This window comes from Pollicipes pollicipes, unplaced genomic scaffold, assembly GCF_011947565.3.
Source record: "Pollicipes pollicipes isolate AB1234 unplaced genomic scaffold, Ppol_2.1 Scaffold_4881;HRSCAF=5763_pilon_pilon_pilon, whole genome shotgun sequence".
In the NCBI taxonomy this organism is placed as follows: domain Eukaryota; kingdom Metazoa; phylum Arthropoda; class Thecostraca; order Pollicipedomorpha; family Pollicipedidae; genus Pollicipes; species Pollicipes pollicipes.
Window position 1 is genome coordinate 4,539,501 of NW_023596576.1, and position 18,265 is coordinate 4,557,765.

General features: G+C 62.3%; 2 protein-coding genes across 2 annotated transcripts in view; one reads left to right on the forward strand and one right to left on the reverse strand.

Moving 5' to 3' along the window:
* Window positions 1-233: 233 nt before the first annotated feature.
* On the forward strand, window positions 234-4,425 carry LOC119101128 (putative aldolase class 2 protein RP493). The gene is made up of 6 exons (XM_037224404.1): window positions 234-315; window positions 1,552-1,782; window positions 2,124-2,292; window positions 2,577-2,711; window positions 3,104-3,213; window positions 3,449-4,425. Exons 1-6 carry the CDS (start codon window positions 295-297, stop codon window positions 3,608-3,610), a joined length of 828 nt encoding a protein of 275 aa, XP_037080299.1. The 5' UTR covers window positions 234-294; the 3' UTR covers window positions 3,611-4,425.
* LOC119101823 (aryl hydrocarbon receptor nuclear translocator homolog) overlaps window positions 3,790-18,265 on the reverse strand; it is a 32,534-nt gene continuing 18,058 nt past the window's right edge. The window contains exons 2-8 of the mRNA XM_037225250.1: window positions 15,969-16,198; window positions 14,878-14,968; window positions 13,243-13,437; window positions 8,085-8,222; window positions 7,227-7,385; window positions 6,561-6,965; window positions 3,790-3,860 (exon numbers count right to left, since the gene is read on the reverse strand). Coding sequence (XP_037081145.1) covers window positions 3,790-3,860; window positions 6,561-6,965; window positions 7,227-7,385; window positions 8,085-8,222; window positions 13,243-13,437; window positions 14,878-14,968; window positions 15,969-16,198 — 1,289 coding nt within the window. The remainder of the gene's footprint in view (window positions 3,861-6,560; window positions 6,966-7,226; window positions 7,386-8,084; window positions 8,223-13,242; window positions 13,438-14,877; window positions 14,969-15,968; window positions 16,199-18,265) is intronic.

Sequence of the window (18,265 nt, forward strand, 5' to 3'; positions counted from 1 at the left end):
AGGTCATAAAGTAACTATTTCTCTGACACCTGCCTCCCGGCTGCCCAATCACCCCCGGCCTTCCGCAGCCCCTGTGCATCAAGTGTCCTGGTTTCCAGTCTCTGCAATGCGTGGGGAAAATCTGCCACCTGGCGGTCGACAAAGAAGCGTGGCTTTGTCAGAGCGCCGCAGCGTGGCCGCCTATGTTCGATGCATGGTACCCCCGCTCGCGGGCCCGAGCCATCAGCGTGCCGGGGGGGGATTCGCCTGTGGATCTGCGAGGTGGTGCTGCGTAGCTACGACTGGCTGCCGCGCATGGCGTTTGCCTTGTTCAAGGTGCGGCGGTTTGCGCAGGCATGACATTGGGCTGACCTCTATCGGTTACAAAAAGGACATGTTCACGCTTAGCATTGGGTGTTCAGCTGTACGTGTATACGTCATATTCCGTAACGTCATATTCCGATCTGATGACGGCGTGTTAATGTACATGCGTATATGTTCTTTGTAAGCTAACTCAGCGGTGCGCGCTGCCTGTACCAGGTCGCTTGCACCCAGATCTGGGTGGAATTGGATTTGAATGCAATTGGTCAATTATTATTGGAACTAATTTCTTTCAAATGCCTTTCCCTGAGCCAGAATGGATTGGGTCAGCTGGGCCAGTGCCAAGTTGACTAAAATATAAATGCGTCAGGTGTATGTGGTGTATTGGGTGAGCTGGGTTAGCACTGAGTTGATCAAAATATAGATGTGGTACTAGGTGGTAGGATATGCATAAAGCTGGTCTAATGTAGATTGTATGTACACTAAGTCTAAGTTGAATGTAGCTATATTGTTATAAAGATGAGTACCCTGTTCAGGTTTTGTTGGGCACCTACCTCCTGAATTCCCACCACCATAATCAAGTTCATCAAAATCAGTTATGAAATCAAGCCACAGGTCTCAATGAGCTGGAATTGAAACTGGATCAAAATTGAACTGATCTGCTTGGAATAGTAGCAATCCACCCAAAGCAATGAGTTAGAGTCAGAAATGATTCTGCTTGGGTATAATCTTGCATAGGTTAGGCCTGGGTATTGCTTAAGCCTGAGCACTAAGGTATAATATATCTGTAAGATCTGCCTCATGTATTTTTTGTGAATCCTGTGATCCATGAACTTCCGCATGCATGTTTTAATGCCCCATCCTACTGGGGCACAGCCACATATCCCCTTGAGGTGGAATCAAGACTGCCCCAAATCTGTGTTGGTTCAGAGATATGCAACATGCATAGGTGTATAGTTACATGTAACCTGCATAGGTATACACAGCACACATCTATGTGCCAGCATAGGCAAGCTGTAACAATTTTTAGATCAGTCATGTTATGGCTTGCCTGCAATATGGTACCTGAAGTTCAGGTATCATCCTACAGTTCTGCATGATGTGTGGTTTAGCTTTGACCAGACATGTCCAGGGTTGTCTGCAATCTTTATCAACAGTGCAGTGAAAACATGCAGTGGTTTTGTTGAGGGGGTGTTGTTCAAAACCTGTATTTTGGTCTGCTGGCCTGAGATGTCTCCCTGCTGCTAGCAGTATGGTCGGGCGGCCGTCGGCGCCACCGGGCGCCTGCAGCGCCACCTGTCCACGGCAGGGGCGGCCGCCGAGAACGCCGCGGTGCGCCGGGACCTGGCCGCCTCGCACCGCGCCCTCGACCGGCTCCACCTGAATGAGGGCATCTGTAATCACCTGAGTGCGCTGGCGCCGGCACGCAGTGGCCAGGGCCAGGTCATGCTGCTGGCCCCATTCCACCAGGGGTTCGGCGAGGTACACCACCGTTGCGCGCCGCCGGCAGGGGCCGGTAACTCCCGCTGGTAACCGATGGCTGAGGAGGGGGCTTCGGGTTATACTGTGCGATTTTGTCGCCGCAGTTGATGCGTAGCTCGCAGTTATTTGGGCTTACAGGGGTGCCTAGATCTGACTTAGAGCGATCTGCGGATGATGCACAAATGTTAGGATGATGGTCGCTTCTTGTTCCAGTGCTGTTGAAGCGAATTTACCTGCTTCTTTCACTTCCACTATCTCGCTGATTCGGGATCCCGCGGTCCGACCCGCAGCCATGTTTCGCCCGGCGGCGTCGGTGAGCGCCATGGCCTTGGCGCCCTCAGGTCACGCCGGAGTCGCTGCTGGGGCTCAACCTGGATGGAGAGGTGGTGGAGGGTGTCGGCCAGCCGGAGCTGAGCGCCTTCTCCATCCACCTGGGCCTGCGCCAGAGCCGGCCCGGGCCGCGCACCAGCTGTGTCTTCCACACCCACATGCCGTACGCCACGGCCCTGGGTACGGCTCCGGTCCCGGTCCCGTGGGGCGTTCTTTAGAAGGGAGAGGGCTGCTGCGATGGGTCAGGTAGAGCACGAAACGAAGCAGGTGTTGGAGGAAGTGAGGCGTGATTTCGTGTGTCTGCACAGCTGGACCTGTCGCTGTCGTGTCGGTGACCTGGGGTTTGAAGCGAATCTCGACATTACGATCCATCGAAACTCAATGCTGGGAAGTCGGGTCCCCCGCAGCCGTGCATGGTCGACCGTGAGGGCAGCGGGTGGCTCAGTGGTGCGCGTGTGCCGCAGCGTGTCTGAAGGATCCGCGCCTGCGCATGGTGCACCAGAACAGCCTGCGCTTCCACCAGCGGGTCAGCTACGACACGGAGTACGCCGGTCTGGCCACGGCGCTGGCCGAAGGGCAGCGGCTCGGGCGGAAGCTCGGTGAGCCTCGCCGGCGCGGCTGACCCCCACCGGCCACGGGGTCAGGTCCGCCGGTTCAGGCCATCTCTGATCAGGCGCAAGGTCGCGCGGGCCAGGTCTCAGGGTCCTGGTGACGACATTTTGGGCGTGAGGCCCGGCGGGTGTAATTCGTCGGCCCAGGTGGGGCCTGTGGTGCGGCACGGTTTCGGTGATCTGTGGCGATGCACTTTGCGCTGGGCTCTGTGGATGGTAGAGGCGGCAGACCTGGGTAGGACTGGGGTCGCCTGTTTGCCGCTCTCCCGCGGTCTGGTCCGACGCAGCGCCCTCTACCCGTCTTCACGGTTCTGGCTCGCTTCACGGTTCTTGGCTCGCTTCTCGTGGTCCGGCCCCTGACGAACTATTCGTCTGTGCAGGTGATGCCGCCGTGCTGTTCATGGGAAATCACGGCGTCCTGGTGGTAGCAGAAACGGTTGCTGAGGCTTTTGACAGCACGTACTACTTGGAGAGAGCCTGCATGGCGCAAGTAAATACACCCAAGTAAACACGAAACGATTGGGTTCTCCCACTCTGGTCGCGCTTCTTGGCCGGTGGCCGGTGTGTGAGTGTAGATGGCACTGGCAGTAGCTTTCACAAAGTTTGCCGACACAAGTCTTGTAGTCAGTTCTTGTCATCCGTCGCCACATGGTCAATGTTCAGCATTCTCGAAAATTGGGGGTATCACCCACAAACCCTCCCCTGCTGACGCTGACTATCTGCAGGTGATGGCCCAGTGGACGGGTCAGCCTCTGGCCGAGATGAGCCCGGAGCAGTGCCAGCAGATGGCGCCCGTGATGCAGGCCGCGGCCAGGGAGCTGGCCGGGCCCCATCTGGACTACGTCGCTCGCCAGCTGGCCCGGCACGATAGCCTGCTCTCAAACTGACCGCTGCCGGCTGGTGGACCCGCGCGCGGCTCCAGACCCACTCTCAAACTGACCGCTGCCGGCTCAGCCAGGCTCTCAAACTGACCGCTGCCGGCTGGTGGACTCGTGCACGGTTCCAGCCCGGCTCTCAAACTGACCGCTGCCGGCTGGCGGACCCGCGCGCGGCTCCAGACCCACTCTCAGACTGACCGCTGCCGGCTGGTGGACTCGTGCACGGTTCCAGCCCGGCTCTCAAACTGACCGCTGCCGGCTGGCGGACGCGCGCGCGGCTCCAGACCCACTCTCAGACTGACCGCTGCCGGCTGACGGACTTGCGCGCGGCTCCAGCCCGGCTCTCAGACTGACCGTTGCCGGCTGGTGGACTCGCGCGCGGCTTCAGACTGGCTCTCAAACTGACCGCTGCCGGCTGGTGGACTCGTGCACGGTTCCAGCCCGGCTCTCAGACTGACCGCTGCCGGCTGGTGGACTCGCGCGCGGCTCCAGCCCGGCTCTCAAACTGACCGCTGCCGGCTGGTGGACTCGTGCACGGTTCCAGCCCGGCTCTCAAACTGACTGCTGCCGGCTGACGGACCCCCGCGTGACTCCGGCACCGTGGCGCGGGGGGGGGGGGGGGGGCGGGCGCAGCGGCGGGAGCTGTGCGCCCGTCCGGGACGTGTGTGACTATGTACATGGGGGGCTATCGTGGACTGTGGGGGACACGCTTCTGGTGTTGAATCGGGTGATATTCCGCCGCGTGACAGATCCTTCCATGCGGCATGGGGCGTATGACTGTGATATATAAACTTGGCAAATGCTCATCAAAGGTGCAATAAACTCACGAGGTGGTACGTCCTTGATCTGCCCCCCTAACAGAACACCTTCACCGGATACAGTCTGCGCTCCTACGCTCGACCCGACGCCCAGGCTGGTGCCATTGGAATGCTGCACGGACAGGTACGTGTCCGTCGCAGTTTAACCCGACGCGCAACGATGACGAGCTTCGTCCTGAAGCTGGCGAATTACCCTTTGAATGTTGGTAAATTACCTTGGACTCAAACGGAATAGACCAAATCAAAAACAGTGGAGTTCAACGACTTAATAGCATCGCGAAAATCACGCACCGCGTTTGGGAGGTGGTCAGCGGGGTCGCCGCCATGGTTTCCCTACCACGCACACCTCACGTCGGCCGTTGCACTGATAGATGATATACATCTGGTAGCTATCCCGTCAGCAATAGATCGTTGTAATTGCGCCGAGCAGGGACGCGCCTGTTCGGGGCGCGATCACAGAAATGTCACCCCCAACCCGGCAATGCCAGGCGGGGCCAAAGCTGTCACTCACCTGTCTGGTGCGCTAAATGCGGCATCAGGATCCCTCGGACATTTTTGTTTCACGGGTTTAGCTTGAGTCTTGTAACTGGATGGATTTGTGAGATCGGCGCCCTCACTGAGCATGGCTCGTTGCGTGATACCTGAGCGCCATCCTATCGTGAGATTCCGGGTCAACGGCTGAATATTGCGGCGGAAGCTTAGCGTGCCGCAATGCCCGGCACGGCCCATCCTGCTCGTCTGACGTCATCTGACCTTAAGCGTGGCCGCTGTCACTGACCGCACGTCATCCCGATGGGGGGGGGGGGGGGGCAAATAGCGAGCGTCTGGGGTGATTCCAACTCTCCCCGCTATGGATGGGTGAAAAGGAAGGCGTGCGCTCCAACCAACTGATCTTTCAGAACTCATGTTGACGGGGGGGAGGGGCATAAAATTGCGCTGCCGCACAAGTCAGCGTTCTGAGTCCACACAGTCCAACTTCCATGTGCCGACCCGACCGATGGACCTCGCCCGCTGAGTACGCCGCTCCTCCCAGTGACGTCACTGGTCTATCAGCAGGCATCTCACTATCCGGAGACAGCTGCCCACAAAGACAAGTCGGCGCTGACACCTAGTGTATGTATTCCAGTACGCGGGCACTGTGTCCAGGTGACGCCGCCGCGTCGCAGGGTGCTCCGGAGACGGAGGATAGCTGACGGGGGGTCGACACGAGCTGCGCACGAGCCGCTCAGAGTCCAACCCCCTCCAGAGGAACGCCGTCAAAAATAGATAACTATAAACACGGCGCAGACGTAACAAAAACAAATCATAAGTAGGGCAACTTGGTTGCGGAATTTCAATCTTCCTAGATAAGCGGCCCAAAAAGGTCGCAACAGGATGGGAATAGCTGTACACCAGCCTAAACTCACATGGTGCTTCTACATGCTACACAGGCGTTTGTTCGTCGATGAGATTCATTCAATTTCACCTTCAACCAATGGTTTCTAAAAATGTGCCGTAGGGCCTCCCTTAAGAAATGTCACAGTTTGTCAAAACACGTCTTACTGGAGTAAGAATTACCTAGCTATGCAGACATACGCGCGTACATACGCATTTGCACAAACGCGCAACACATGCATATTTAAAACTTTGTGACACGTGGGCATGTTTGGCATCTGGGACCAAACAATACACTTTGCCATACAAAAACACTTGCTTTCCGGTTAGTACCTAGGCATCTGACCTCTATTAAGTAGTATGAAATGCATGAGATATTTGTTTGGGGCCCGCGCCGCCGTCGCCGGCCGCTCGTCACTGATATGCGAGGCCGCGGCCGGGGTGGCCGACGCGCGCGTCCCCTCGCGGGGTCGCGGGTGCTCACTCGAAGGTCGAGTTGAACATGTTGAGATCCTCGAAGCCGGCGGCGGGCTGGTCGTGCATCTGGAGCATGTCGGAGATCTCCTGCTGCGGCTGGCCGGGCGCGCCGGGGGCGCCGGCCGCCGCCGCCGACACGGCCGGGCTGCCGGCGCCGGCGCCGCCGGCCGCGCCGGCGTCGGCCGGGTACCAGAGGCCGGCGGCGGCGGCCGGCGCGCCGCTCGACGCCGGGTACTGGCCGGGCGTGAGCGCCGGCCGCGGCGGCGCGTAGCCGGCGGCGCCGCCCGGCGAGCGGGCCGGCGACATCTGGCTGTACTGCTGCAGGCCGCGGCCGCCGCCGGCCGGCACCGGCGAGTAGCCCAGCGGGCTCTGCGTGGCGTCGTAGCTGTACGCCGTCTGCGTGCTGCTCGGACGCTGCGCCGACTGCACGTGTGCCATGTGCTGGTACCGCTGCATCGAGTAGTCCAGCCCCGGCGGGTGGCCGTACGGGTCGGCCGCGTGCTCGGGCTCGGCGCCGGCCGTCGCGCCGCCGCCGCCCACCGCCTTCACGGACGTGTTGGTGCACACGATGTACTCGATGTCGTCCGTGTACGGGTTGAGGAAGGCGAAGGCGGACGTGCGCAGCCAGACCCACTCGCGGCTCTTCGACCGGAACCGGTACATAATGCTCATCACTTGGCCCTTCATCTTTATCACTGGAAACGGTCGACACCGAGCGTCAGGCACGGAGAATTCACACATTGCAACCGTACATGCAAGCAGCATAACAACATAGCAACGCCTCAAATAGGACAAAACCTGCCTTATCAGTATATAGCAGGAACCGCTTTGGAGGCGTACCGTGACCACGATCCAATAAAGCGTATGCACCTGAGCGACGAAGCCTTCAAGTAATCACGGACGATGGAGAGGACAGCTCGTCCCAGCAGCGCACCCCGGCCGGCGCCGTCACTGACCCTGCTCGAAGTTCTCCTTAACGTTGGCCAGCTCCTCAGGGTGGATGAAGTCGAAACAGAGCTTGCCAAGCAGCTCGGGCGGCGTGTAGCCCACCAGGTTGAGGCAGCGCTGGTCGACGAACGAGAACTTGCCGTCCATACCGTGACGGCTGACGAACTCTGCCGGCCGTGGACGGGAGGTCACGGAGGTCCGGACGGCGGGGAGCGGGACGCCGCTCGCCGCTCGTCGCCCGCCGCCAGCCGCGTACAGGCGGCTCGGGTCAGGCAGTGAACACCCGCCGGCGGTGCCACGCTCCGCGCACGGGGCGGACGACATGACACACCTCCGCGACGGTAGTCGTTAGTGCCGAAATACCAGGCCTCCTGCCGCCAGGCTAGGGCTGTCATGGAACAACACCGTGCCGCGATGAAGCACGAAAGCCAGGCGGTCCACTGGGCCGCGCGGGTGCCGCGCTCAAATGGGCAGCGCGCCGATTACTAGCACCAGGTGACAAAAGTGCGTCACAACCACTAGCCGTCAGGCTCGCCGCGTACTGCGCGATGCGTGGCGCCACTGACCATTGCTGCTATTGGTGCGCTCGCCGGCGCGGACCAGTGACGTCACCACCGGCCCTACCGCACTGACCGTGGCCCGGTGAGGACGCCGCTTGCTCGCTGACAGACCAGTGACGTTACCACCGGCCCTGCCGCACTAACCGTGACCCGGTGAGGACGCTCGCTGACAGACCAGTGACGTCACCACCGGCCCTGCCGTACTGACCGTGGCCTGGTGAGGACGCCGCTCGCTCGCTGACAGACCAGTGACGTCATCACCGGCCCTGCCGTACTGACCGCGGCCCGGTGTCGTTCACCACTGACCGTTGCTGTTGCTGGCGTTGGTGAGCTCGCTGGCGCTGGGCACCGAGGTGATCTGGAGTCGGCCAATGGCAACCATGCAGCAGTGCGAGCTGCCCATCACCTCGTCGTCCACCCGCTCCAGTTGGATACCTTGGAAATCTGGCAAATCAGACGGGCTCAAATGCTCGCTCTCAGCCCAGGGAGGCCCGCCCCTGTACAAACCCACCCAGTGACACAGCGCTGATGGCAGGAACACCGGCGGCCGGACCTCGTACACCATGGTGACAGCACGTGCGGTACAACACCCAGACCCCCAAAACGAGTACCATCTTTTAACAGTGCAACAGCAGCCACTTCGAGCCAACCAATGTCTGGGGAGTTGCAAATCTTTATGAACGTTCAAACTCGCCCAATTAATCCACTAGGGAACAGCTTTGTTCCAGAGGAGACAGGTGTGGAGGAGATCATGAACAGCCCACCTGCAATTCACATAACCAATTTGGAACGGCTTAAGTCATAAAGCGCTTTGGGTCCCAAAATACCGGAGAACTTATGGCGCATGCAACCACTTAGTGGATGCAGTCATGAAACATTTCATATTGTGTACAATTTGCGGAACGTGCGGCGCCCAGGTCAGAACAAATTACTACATACATGTCGCAGCGGGTGTAAAAATTCTGTTTTTTATCGTCACCGCGCGTTGTCACACTTTTCAGCAGTGGCTTAGAATTCCATGTCCTTGGCCAGCTGGGTCACTGAGCACAGTAAAACTAACGAAAAACAACTACACGACAGCAAGCTCGTAAGAAGACGAGCCCGACAGCCGGCAGCAACAGAGGCATATCGTCGTCGGAACTAATCAGCGCGCCCCCGGCCGGCGGTGGTTGCCTGGGCCCGTCTGCCTGCGGCGGTCCCCCGGCGCCACCCGCCGCTCAGGTCGGCATCCGCTCCGGCTCTGCTGCCCCCTCCCCTCGCCCTCCTGGGGACGGGGAGGTCACGCGGACCGTGCGGGGGCGGCAGGTCCGACGGCCCGGCTGGCCGCCGCCGAGTCCGCAGTCGGCACTGTTAGGAGGACGGCCGCCGGCCGGGCAGACGTCAGATGTCACGCGTCGATCGCCGCTCGGACGATCCTCGTCCATCCGGAGGCCGCCCGCCCGCGGGGCAGACGTCAGATGTCACACGCCAGTCGCCGCTCGGACGGCCCTCGCCCATCCGATGGAGCGATGCGGGCGTTCCGCTGAGCCTGCAGGGCTTCACCCAGACACGCTCCAATGCAGAGAGCAGGGCAATGACGGCACGAGCCGCGCGCGGTGACTGATGGTAGGTACACGACTGATGCTAGGGTACTGATGCTGAGAACGGTGTTGGGAGTGGCGGGGTATCAATTACGTATTTCTTATCGTGAATGCTTCAAACTCCTTCACGATCTAACGTCAGAACCGTTTTAAACAATTCACGCGAAGAAACGTTTCTGGGAACTGATTCGATCGCGTAACAATGGGCTTTGTCTATGGGCGCACAATTCTATCTTCGTTGTTACTAATCACACGTACCAATCAATTTCCATTCGTGTGTGTGCTAAACCAATCATGAAAATTCAATGAGCTCGCCACGAACCGATCCAAGGACGTGCCCGTGTTTAGTACACGTCACACGTGGAATTGAACAATGCAACCAACCGTTGGCAAACAAAAAATGGGCGCGCGCCGGCCGCGTTAAAAATTAAATAAGGTGAAGCCTATCAGTCGGAGCAAAATGCAAAAATCATCGGAAGTAATAAAGCTAACCCTTATAAGATCTTATCACCACAGTCAGATTTTAACTTCACAAAGGCCGGCCGACCAACGGCATCTGTAAAAATCAACAGCATTTGGCAATCCTTGCAAGCTGGAAACGCAGCGAAGCCGCATCGAAAAAGGCCTGGCGTTGATTACGTACATCTGAAGACGAAGGGCGTCTCCGACGCCGGTTCGACCGCGGAGCCGACAATCCCGGCTAAACGCTGCACGCTCACCGGCCCGCTCCGGCACGCTCGGGCCGTAACACGGCCAGCTCTCTTACACCTCACATAAAAACGGCACGGATCCGGGCGGTGCATGGCTCGGCCGGACCGGGGCGGGGCGGGGCGGGGCCGCGCCGCCGCCAGTTGCGCGCGGACCCCCCAGCCCGCTGACGGGCGGTGGGGCGCCGCGCGCGGACCCGGCCACCCGCCGCCGCCGTGGCCCACTCCGGGGCGGGCCGACGAGCGCGGCCGACGCTCCGGCAGCCTCGTAAACCTTCCGGCCAGCCGCGCCAATCTGGTGATGCGCCGGCTACGGCCCGGCCGGCGTCGCCGCGTCCGATTAAAGAGCCCGCCGAGAACGGTGGCGCCCGGCCGGTCGCTAAAGGCTAACAGGTCCCGCCGGGGCTGTCGGCGGGGGGCCTCGTCCGGCGCCGGACCACGCCCCGTCACCGACGGCACCCCCGCCTCGGCCTCAGCCGGCGCCGGCAGGTCAACACACGGCCGCTGGCGTGACGTCCGGCCGCAGAAAAATGCGGCGTTCTCACCAGGCTGGGCCCGGCTGCCGGACGCGGCGTCACGCGGCCCCACGCCGGATCTCGGCCTAATCGTAGCAATGACCCCGGCCATCGGCGGCGCGCTCTTGCCGTGCCGCTGAGCCGGCCGGCGTGGACGGCCGCTATCGTGCAGCCATGCCGCGGCAGCGGTCAGCGCGGCGGTGGCGGAGATCACGGCACGGAACGCTGCCGGGTGTTGAAAGGGCGCGGCGCGACGACAGCGGGTGCCCGCTCCCGTCGCGCAGAAAGCGCCGCTGCCGGGCGTCGACAGCGGGCGGATAGCTCCCGCGGCAAGCGCGTTAGGCTCCCCCCCCCGCCCCCCCCCCTCCGCCTGTCGGGCCGCACCGTTCCCGCACCAGCGATGTCGGGCGAGTCGGAAACGCCACCCGACGGTGAGCTGGAGTCTGCCGCTCGTCATCGCCATCACACAGAAATGATGGTATTCGGAGCGAAAAAGCCGTGAGACTGTGCGGTGTGACATATCGCCATCAAGAGCAACACGTGGGCGACAGAGACATCCAGACCGCCGACGCCTCACTTCAGCGTGACGGCGTGAGCAACACGCCTTAAATGGCCACGAAAACGGCAGTAATATCAGCGGTGGTCCACTTGCCCACCCGGCGAGCATCGGAGCATCATACGACGACTGGCTTCGCACGATGGTGAGAAATCTACTCCTAGTGCTAGTACTTTGCCACTCGGATAGGGAGCTGCGCTGTACGCTCCAGACTTTCCGCACGAGAAACACGGAACACATTTCGTAAACGTGGGAAGTTTTCACCACACATATGCAACGGGGTCCGAGCGCTTCTATCAAAACGGCACAACGGCGTAACGTACAAAAGGGCGATCCGACATGGCGTTTGCCTGCAGCACGCGCGCACCGGTTTCCCACGGCACGGAGCGGACGTACGGGCGTCCCCAGTGAACGCAGCGGCGCCGCCCGCTGGTGGGAAGCCCACGGTGGCCGCCCAGTGCTGCGGCGCCGCCTCGAGCCGGCAGACTGACCCAGACGTGGGCCTGCTGCCGGCGCGGGTCGCCCCGCCGCTCGACACCCGCTCCGCCCCCACAGCGCCCACACCGCTGAGTACGGTGCCGCTGCCAGGGCACGGAGACCGGCACCGGGATGAACGGAGGGTCCCGGCGGCTGCAGCCGGCCGGCCGCTGCAGTCCCGATCGGCGCCGATAGCGGCGCGCCGGCGAAAAAAAGCGGCGCCGACACCGCCGCGATCGCCGATAGCCGCCGCCAATTGTGTGCTATCTGCGGCCGGGCGCCCGTGTGCCGGTTCAGGCCGCCTCCGCCTCCTCCGGCGCGGATGGCGGCTACTCAGCCGGCGTTCGCGGCGGCCGGCGGTCGGCGGCCGGCTATGGCACCGACACTGACGCCGGCCCGGCCCGGCGGCCAGTACCCGGCGGCCGGCTATGGCACCGGACACTGGCGCCGGCCCGGCCCGGCGGCCGGTACCCGGCGGCCGGCGGACACCGGCCGACCGCCGTCCATCGGCCGCGGCGCGGCGCGAGACACGGGCCCCGTGACCGGAGCCCCGGGCGCTCACCGCCGCGCTCGGGCCGCGCAGGGTCGTGCGAGCACTGCACCGCACCGAACAGCTGTCGGGCAGTCCCCGGACACCGCCGCCACGCCGCGCCGCGTAGAGACACAGCACTAACGCGCGCTGCGCACAGGCCCCGCTCATCTCCACGCGCTCTGATTGCCGGTGGAAGGGAGTTCGCCCGTGCGTGGTAGGAGGTTCACACTGCTGTTGGTGACAGAGCTCGCTAACACTGAGCTGCAGGAATCCGTCGGCTGTTCGTGTTTTAATATTTTGATCCCCGCAAACTGATGACACAATAAGTCAGCCTATACAAGGAAATGACACAATACAACAGCTTTATAAAGTGCATACGCCACAGCAAATTGTCTTTTTCCCGAAGACTGGCACAACGTGACGGAAGCCGCGCGGAGCGAGATCGTTATTTCGCCAGCATTCCCAACCGCACACTCCCTCGCCACCTGCGCAAGTCCCAGTGATAAAAGGGCTCGTCTCAGCAGTCACCGGCGCATTTCGTGACATGATTGACGAGATCGATTAGCGATTAGCGAACGCCATTATCTCGGGCCGTTCTTGTCAACTTGATATAGTGTCGGTGGTTAAGACCCCCGCTTTCTACTATAACTGTGACGCTGGCACAAAGCCGCAGGGCTGAGGCCGCCAGCACGGAAGTACACATCGATTCCCCGCACAATGGTACTGCGAATTAACATTGCGCGTTCCAAAGGCACGACCGCGTGGCCGTAATTTCGCGGAGCTATGGCGCGCCTCACCTGGGGCTGACGCGGGTCCTCAGTCGACAGCCTCTCTGGCGTACCCCTTCTCGCGGTGAACTCTCCTCAGAAGCTCCTGACATCACTTTTACCCCTCTCCATTCGCAGATTGATCCCTCCTTCCCTGCAAATGTCCTCTCTTCTTTCTTTCTCTATCTCTCATTGACGTCGCCACGCAGGGCGTCTACCAAAGCTTAAGGAGTTCCACTGCCAGGCGTCGGTTCACCTCTGCCAGGTCTTCTGCCCCCGTTCGAACCCCCCCCCCCCCCGCCATCCTCACCCCCACAACCCGGGACGTACCGGTGGGCGGCCAGTTCTTGATGTAGCCGGTGCAGTGGACGACGGCGTAGTTGTTGCCGTCGGCGCCGGCGCCCAACGAGTTGCGGCCGCGCAGCCGGTTCAGGTGGGCCGACATCATGTTGTCCGGCTGCACGTTGCCGATCTTCATGCGCGTGATGAAGCCCCGCCTCGAGCCCATGCAGAGCCGCATCGTCGCTGAAACGGCGCCGGCAACACGTCAGGTGAGCCAACGCGCCCGGACACGCGGCCCGGACGGGCCCGTCGTCGGCTCGGCCAATGCAGTGCAAGCATGCATGTTTGCGCCGCGCGTGTTGATGTCGCGACGCCGAGCAGTGGAGCCGGCCGATCACCCACCGAAACTACAGCTCAGAAGCGCGCCTTGAGGAGTCGCCATCAAGCTCCCGCCTTTTTGCCGCCGCGCCAAACCGGTCGGCGCGGCGGCGCGCTCGCTCACAGCAGCGAAATTAAAGCGCGGCGATTCGCGGCCTATTGCCGCGTCTCACAAAAACAGAGCGCCGCGGCCGTAAAAACCGGCCGTCCGTCGGCGCCGTCGCCGGCACTCATCAATCGACGGCGGCCGGCGGCGGCGGCGGCGGCGGGTGGGGCCGTCGTCGGCCGGCACGGGCGCCTGCCATTACGCCGCTTTTTGCCGGCGGCCGCTGTTTGCGTCGCTGGCGGGCGGCGACAGTTGCGTGCCGCCGGCCGGCCGTCATTAGGGCGAGCGTCGATCGGCGGCCGCTTCCTGGGCCGCCGCCGTCGTCGCGTCTCAATCGCCCGGCTGTGGCTCCGGCGCCACCAGAGGCGGAGGGTTCGGGCTGCGGCGGGAGGGTTCGGGCAGCGGCGGGAAGCCTCGGGCGGTGGCGGGAGGCCTCGGGGAGCGGCGGGAGGCTATGAGCAGCGGCGAGAGGCCACGGACAGCGGCAGGAATCGACGGACAGCGGCAGGAGGCCACGGGCAGCGGCAGGAGGACACGGGCAGCGGCGAAAGGCAACGGGCAGCGGCGGGAGACCACCGGAGGCGGTGGGCGTCGGAAGGGCACGACGCGGGACGGCGGGAGTTACGGGACTGGCGCTTGTGACCCGAGCTTGGTGGCGTGTCGGAGCGCTGAGCGCTCGGGCCGCACCGCCCTTCTATTGCGTGAGCGGGCCATGACGCGACTGATGCCTCCCTTCCGCCGCCCGGGACCACAGGGGCTCTCGGCAACCGGTCCAGCATGTCCGCCGGCCCAATCTGCAATGGCCCGTATTTGGACGGCAGGCCGTTTCGAGGAAGGGATGTTCCAGCGAAAGACAGCTCCCCAGGAACAGGAACAAAGCCGGCTCTTTGTTGTCGCCGCGCTCCACGGTCTGGGTCAAGGGTCATCGCAACATTCCCACCGGCGCTACCTCAACATCCGCCGACCAAGTACCGTTTCAGACCAGTCCAGGTGCCAGGGGATGACCAGCGCACTGTGGACAGATGGTCGCTAGACATCTGATGGCGACTTCGCAGTCGGACAGAAGGAGCGGAGCCTCTTCGCCTTTCCACCGGTGTCTACGCATCTCTTGGCCGGTGCAGAATAACTTATATTCGCGTGACACCAGCAGATGCCGCCGGGCAGGTGCACCAAACGTTTCCCCGCTGAGAGGTACTCACACTGGTGTCCCTCCTTCTTGACGGTGCCGGTCTTCAGGTCCAGTATCCGGCCGCTGCCTTGCGTGTCCTGGGTGCTCAGCTGCTCGCGCACCTGTTGACCACGGACAGTCGGGGTAGGTCAGCTCGGGTCAGGTCAGGGCAGGAAGTCGGGGCAGCTCAGGTCAGGTCAGGGCAGGACAGTCAGGGCAGGTCAGGTCAGCTCAGGTCAGGACAGTCGGGTCAGGTCAGGTCAGGTCAGCTCAGGTCAGGTCAGGACAGTCGGGGCAGGTCAGCTCAGGTCAGCTGGCGTGCTGACAGCGGTCGACATCAACGATCGGACACAAAGGCTTTACAGAGGATGACTCAACTTTTTGGCATTTAAACCAAAAGCTCTAGCATTCAAACAGCCCAGAACAAAGCATGTAAGTTTCATGGCTAACAGGCACTCGGCGTTGCTTGATAAGAATGTAAAACGTGCCGAACAAACGACAACCAATTAGACGAATACACAGCCGACGTTACACAAATTAGATGCGTCCACGGCAAGCAAAAGAAAGGAAGATAAACGTCCGGGTATTTAAATGACTTTCCGACAAAGGTTTACTGGACGTGTTGCCCCCCGAAAACGGTCTTCCTGAACAACAACGTCTTGAGTGAACAAACGGTTCTGACGGCCGGAAGACAACTGGGGACATCCCTCCACGGCTGCATGTTCAAAACAACTGTCAGCCAATATCCAGTTTTGTTTTGCTCGCCACATGTGTGCGAGCTGGGCAAGCCTGTCTTCACCAGGCGCAGACACAAAGTTTATCGCATTGCTCCGCAGTGTACACACGAGTGGGGGACAATGGCGTGCCATGCTAGGCGAAAACCGCCATAGGACCGCGACTCCCGCCCTCCCCTCCTCTTCCATCACACAGACCAAACACGCTGCTTCTAAACAGCCAATCCACAGCACCCGCCAGACAGACAGCACACACTCTACTCGGGAGTGTGTCAGCCAGCAGCGGACCGCAGCCATGACCACGTCTGAGGTCAGGTCGGGTCCGGTTAGGTGGCCGAGCAGCTCGGCCTCCGAGGAGGCCTGGCGGCGGACGCCACGGGCCGCCCACCTTCTCCACGTCCTCGTGGTGCAGCATGTCGAAGATGGTGGCGCCGAACCAGTCGGCCTGGCTCTGGTTGAGCACGGGCGTGACCGAGTCCGAGACGTAGATGATGCGGCCCGTGTCGCAGGCCACCACGAACAGGAAGCCGTCGGCCGCCTCCAGGATCAGGTGCTTCAGCTCCTGATCGGTCAGGAACGACGGCTTGTAGGCGCCGTCGGCGTTGGTGTTGCCGGTGCCTGCCGGAGACACACGGCGGGTGTGTGAGTGATGCGGGACTGAGGGCTACAGCTGCCCACGAGCCAGCCACGCACGGCGCGTAAGCCAGATGTGCGCTCGCTGCCAGGGTGATGTAGTCGGAAGTCGGGGACACCGACAGTCTGTGTCGGTGTGTCCCACTTTTGGAACAACCGACAGTTGGGTCCGGACACACCGATTGATGCCGGGCGGGGTGGCACCATCCGACCATCTCTCAGCACCAGATCGGTGGTGATACCACCCCGAACGCACGCCCAGCCGCGACACTCTGCCGGCCTCACTGCCGGCCGACCAGCAACAGCCTCCGGCACAAAAAACATGTGCGCCGTGGAGGCGACAGAAGGCCGGCGACCCAGCCCAGTCAGTGGGCTCTGAGTGGGCTCTGAGAGGGCTTTGAGTGGACTCTGAGTGGGCTCTGAGTGGGCTCTCAGTGAGCTCTCTGTGAGCCCTCCGTGATCTCTTAGTGAGCTCTGAGTCCGGGCGGAGAGTTCACTGAGAGTCCTAACCCAGGCCCGAGGCCCGGGCTGGGTGAGAGCTCCCCGGGCCTGGATCGGTTACGCTGGGTGAGAGCTCCCCGGGCCTGGATCGGTTACGCTGGGTGAGAGCTCCCCGGGCCTGGATCGGTTACGCTGGGTGAGAGCTCCCCGGGCCTGGATCGGTTACGCTGGGTGAGAGTTCCCCCGGGCCCGGGTCGGTCGCGCCGGAGGGCCGTGACGCCGGCGGCGGTCTCGCTCGGTCGCTGCCGACACGGCCGGTGACGGGCCCGGGGCACGACCGGCCGGCACCGGTCACGCGGCGCCGAGCGGTGGCATAGCCCGGCCGAGGTGCCGACCGCGCCGACGACAGACGTGAGGGCTGACCCGGCAGGGCACACGGCAACTGAGCACCGGCGGCGCCGGGCTGGCCCAGAGGGCGGGGGGGGGGGGGTCACACGGGAACCGAGGGTGGCAGCATCGAGGTCGTGGGCGCGGACTGGCAGAGAGACGAGCTGGAAAACTCCCCATTTATATGTCTGACCTTATAACTGCCCGAGAAAAGCGGCCCGGCTGGGGAAGAGCGATTCGGGCGCTCTCTCTCCGCCGCAGCACACTCTGCAGACCTTGGTGGATTGTCACTTGCGTACGCTTCGTTTCAGACACGCTCCTCGACCGCAGCAGCCATCCGTCTGCCGCACTGACCGACATCTCAAACTTCCGTGGAGCACTCCCACAGTTCCGGTCTGAATATGCGGGACGGCGGCGCCATGCTCAGCACACGGCCCATATGCCTCTATCGATCACGCTAACGCGCTGAGCAAACGCGACCGTCGCTCCGGCGCCGGGCTGCAGCCGGCGTGCCGCGCGGAGTCCGGCCGGCTCGCGGCAGCTCCCACGCCAGATGAGCGCGTGACGACCGAACCCGACTTTCGTCCCGCCAACGCCCCAATAACCGGCGTACATTTCCATTATAACCGACTCCCGATACCGATCGGAGCAATCATAGCGAAATTCCACTTCAGCCTCCCCGATCTGCCATCAAGATAAAGTGGTCCGACTGACGGAAACAAATCGCGCCCGAGCAGCACAGACAGCTCGGACAGCACACCATTTTCGCCGGGCCCATAAGCCGGTAAGCCACACCACGACGCCATTAGCAGCGTTGCCACGGCACTGGCGCCGGCTAATTTACGAGCGCAATATCCCGGCGTCTAATCATCGCGCATCGTTCAGCCATCTCCGTGTACACATGGGCTCGCTGCAGGTTCGTTTTACGGTTATGGCCGGTGCAGCACCAGCACCACCGGCCTGGGCCGAGCGGCCGGCCCGGCCCGGCCCGGCCCGGCCCGGCTCGGCTCGGCTCGGCTCGGCTCGGCTCGGCTCGGCTCGGCTCGGCTCGGCTCGGCTCGTCGGCTCGGCTCGGCTCGGCTCGGCTCGGCTCGGCTCGGCTCGGCTCGGCTCGGCTCGGCTCGGCTCGGCTCGGCTCGGCTCGGCTCGGCTCGGCTCGGCAGCGTCCTCCGGCTGCTCCGGGACTGCCGCCCGACCGCAGCGGACCGTCCCCCGCCGCCACGT

Excerpts from the sequence above, each read along its gene's own strand:
- LOC119101128 (XM_037224404.1), top strand. The coding sequence starts at position 295 with ATGGCGTTTGCCTTGTTCAAG. Across the intron at positions 316-1,551 it reads TGGCGTTTGCCTTGTTCAAG|TATGGTCGGGCGGCCGTCGG; the intron begins GTGCGGCGGTTT and ends TGCTGCTAGCAG. Across the intron at positions 2,293-2,576 it reads GCCGTACGCCACGGCCCTGG|CGTGTCTGAAGGATCCGCGC; the intron begins GTACGGCTCCGG and ends CGTGTGCCGCAG.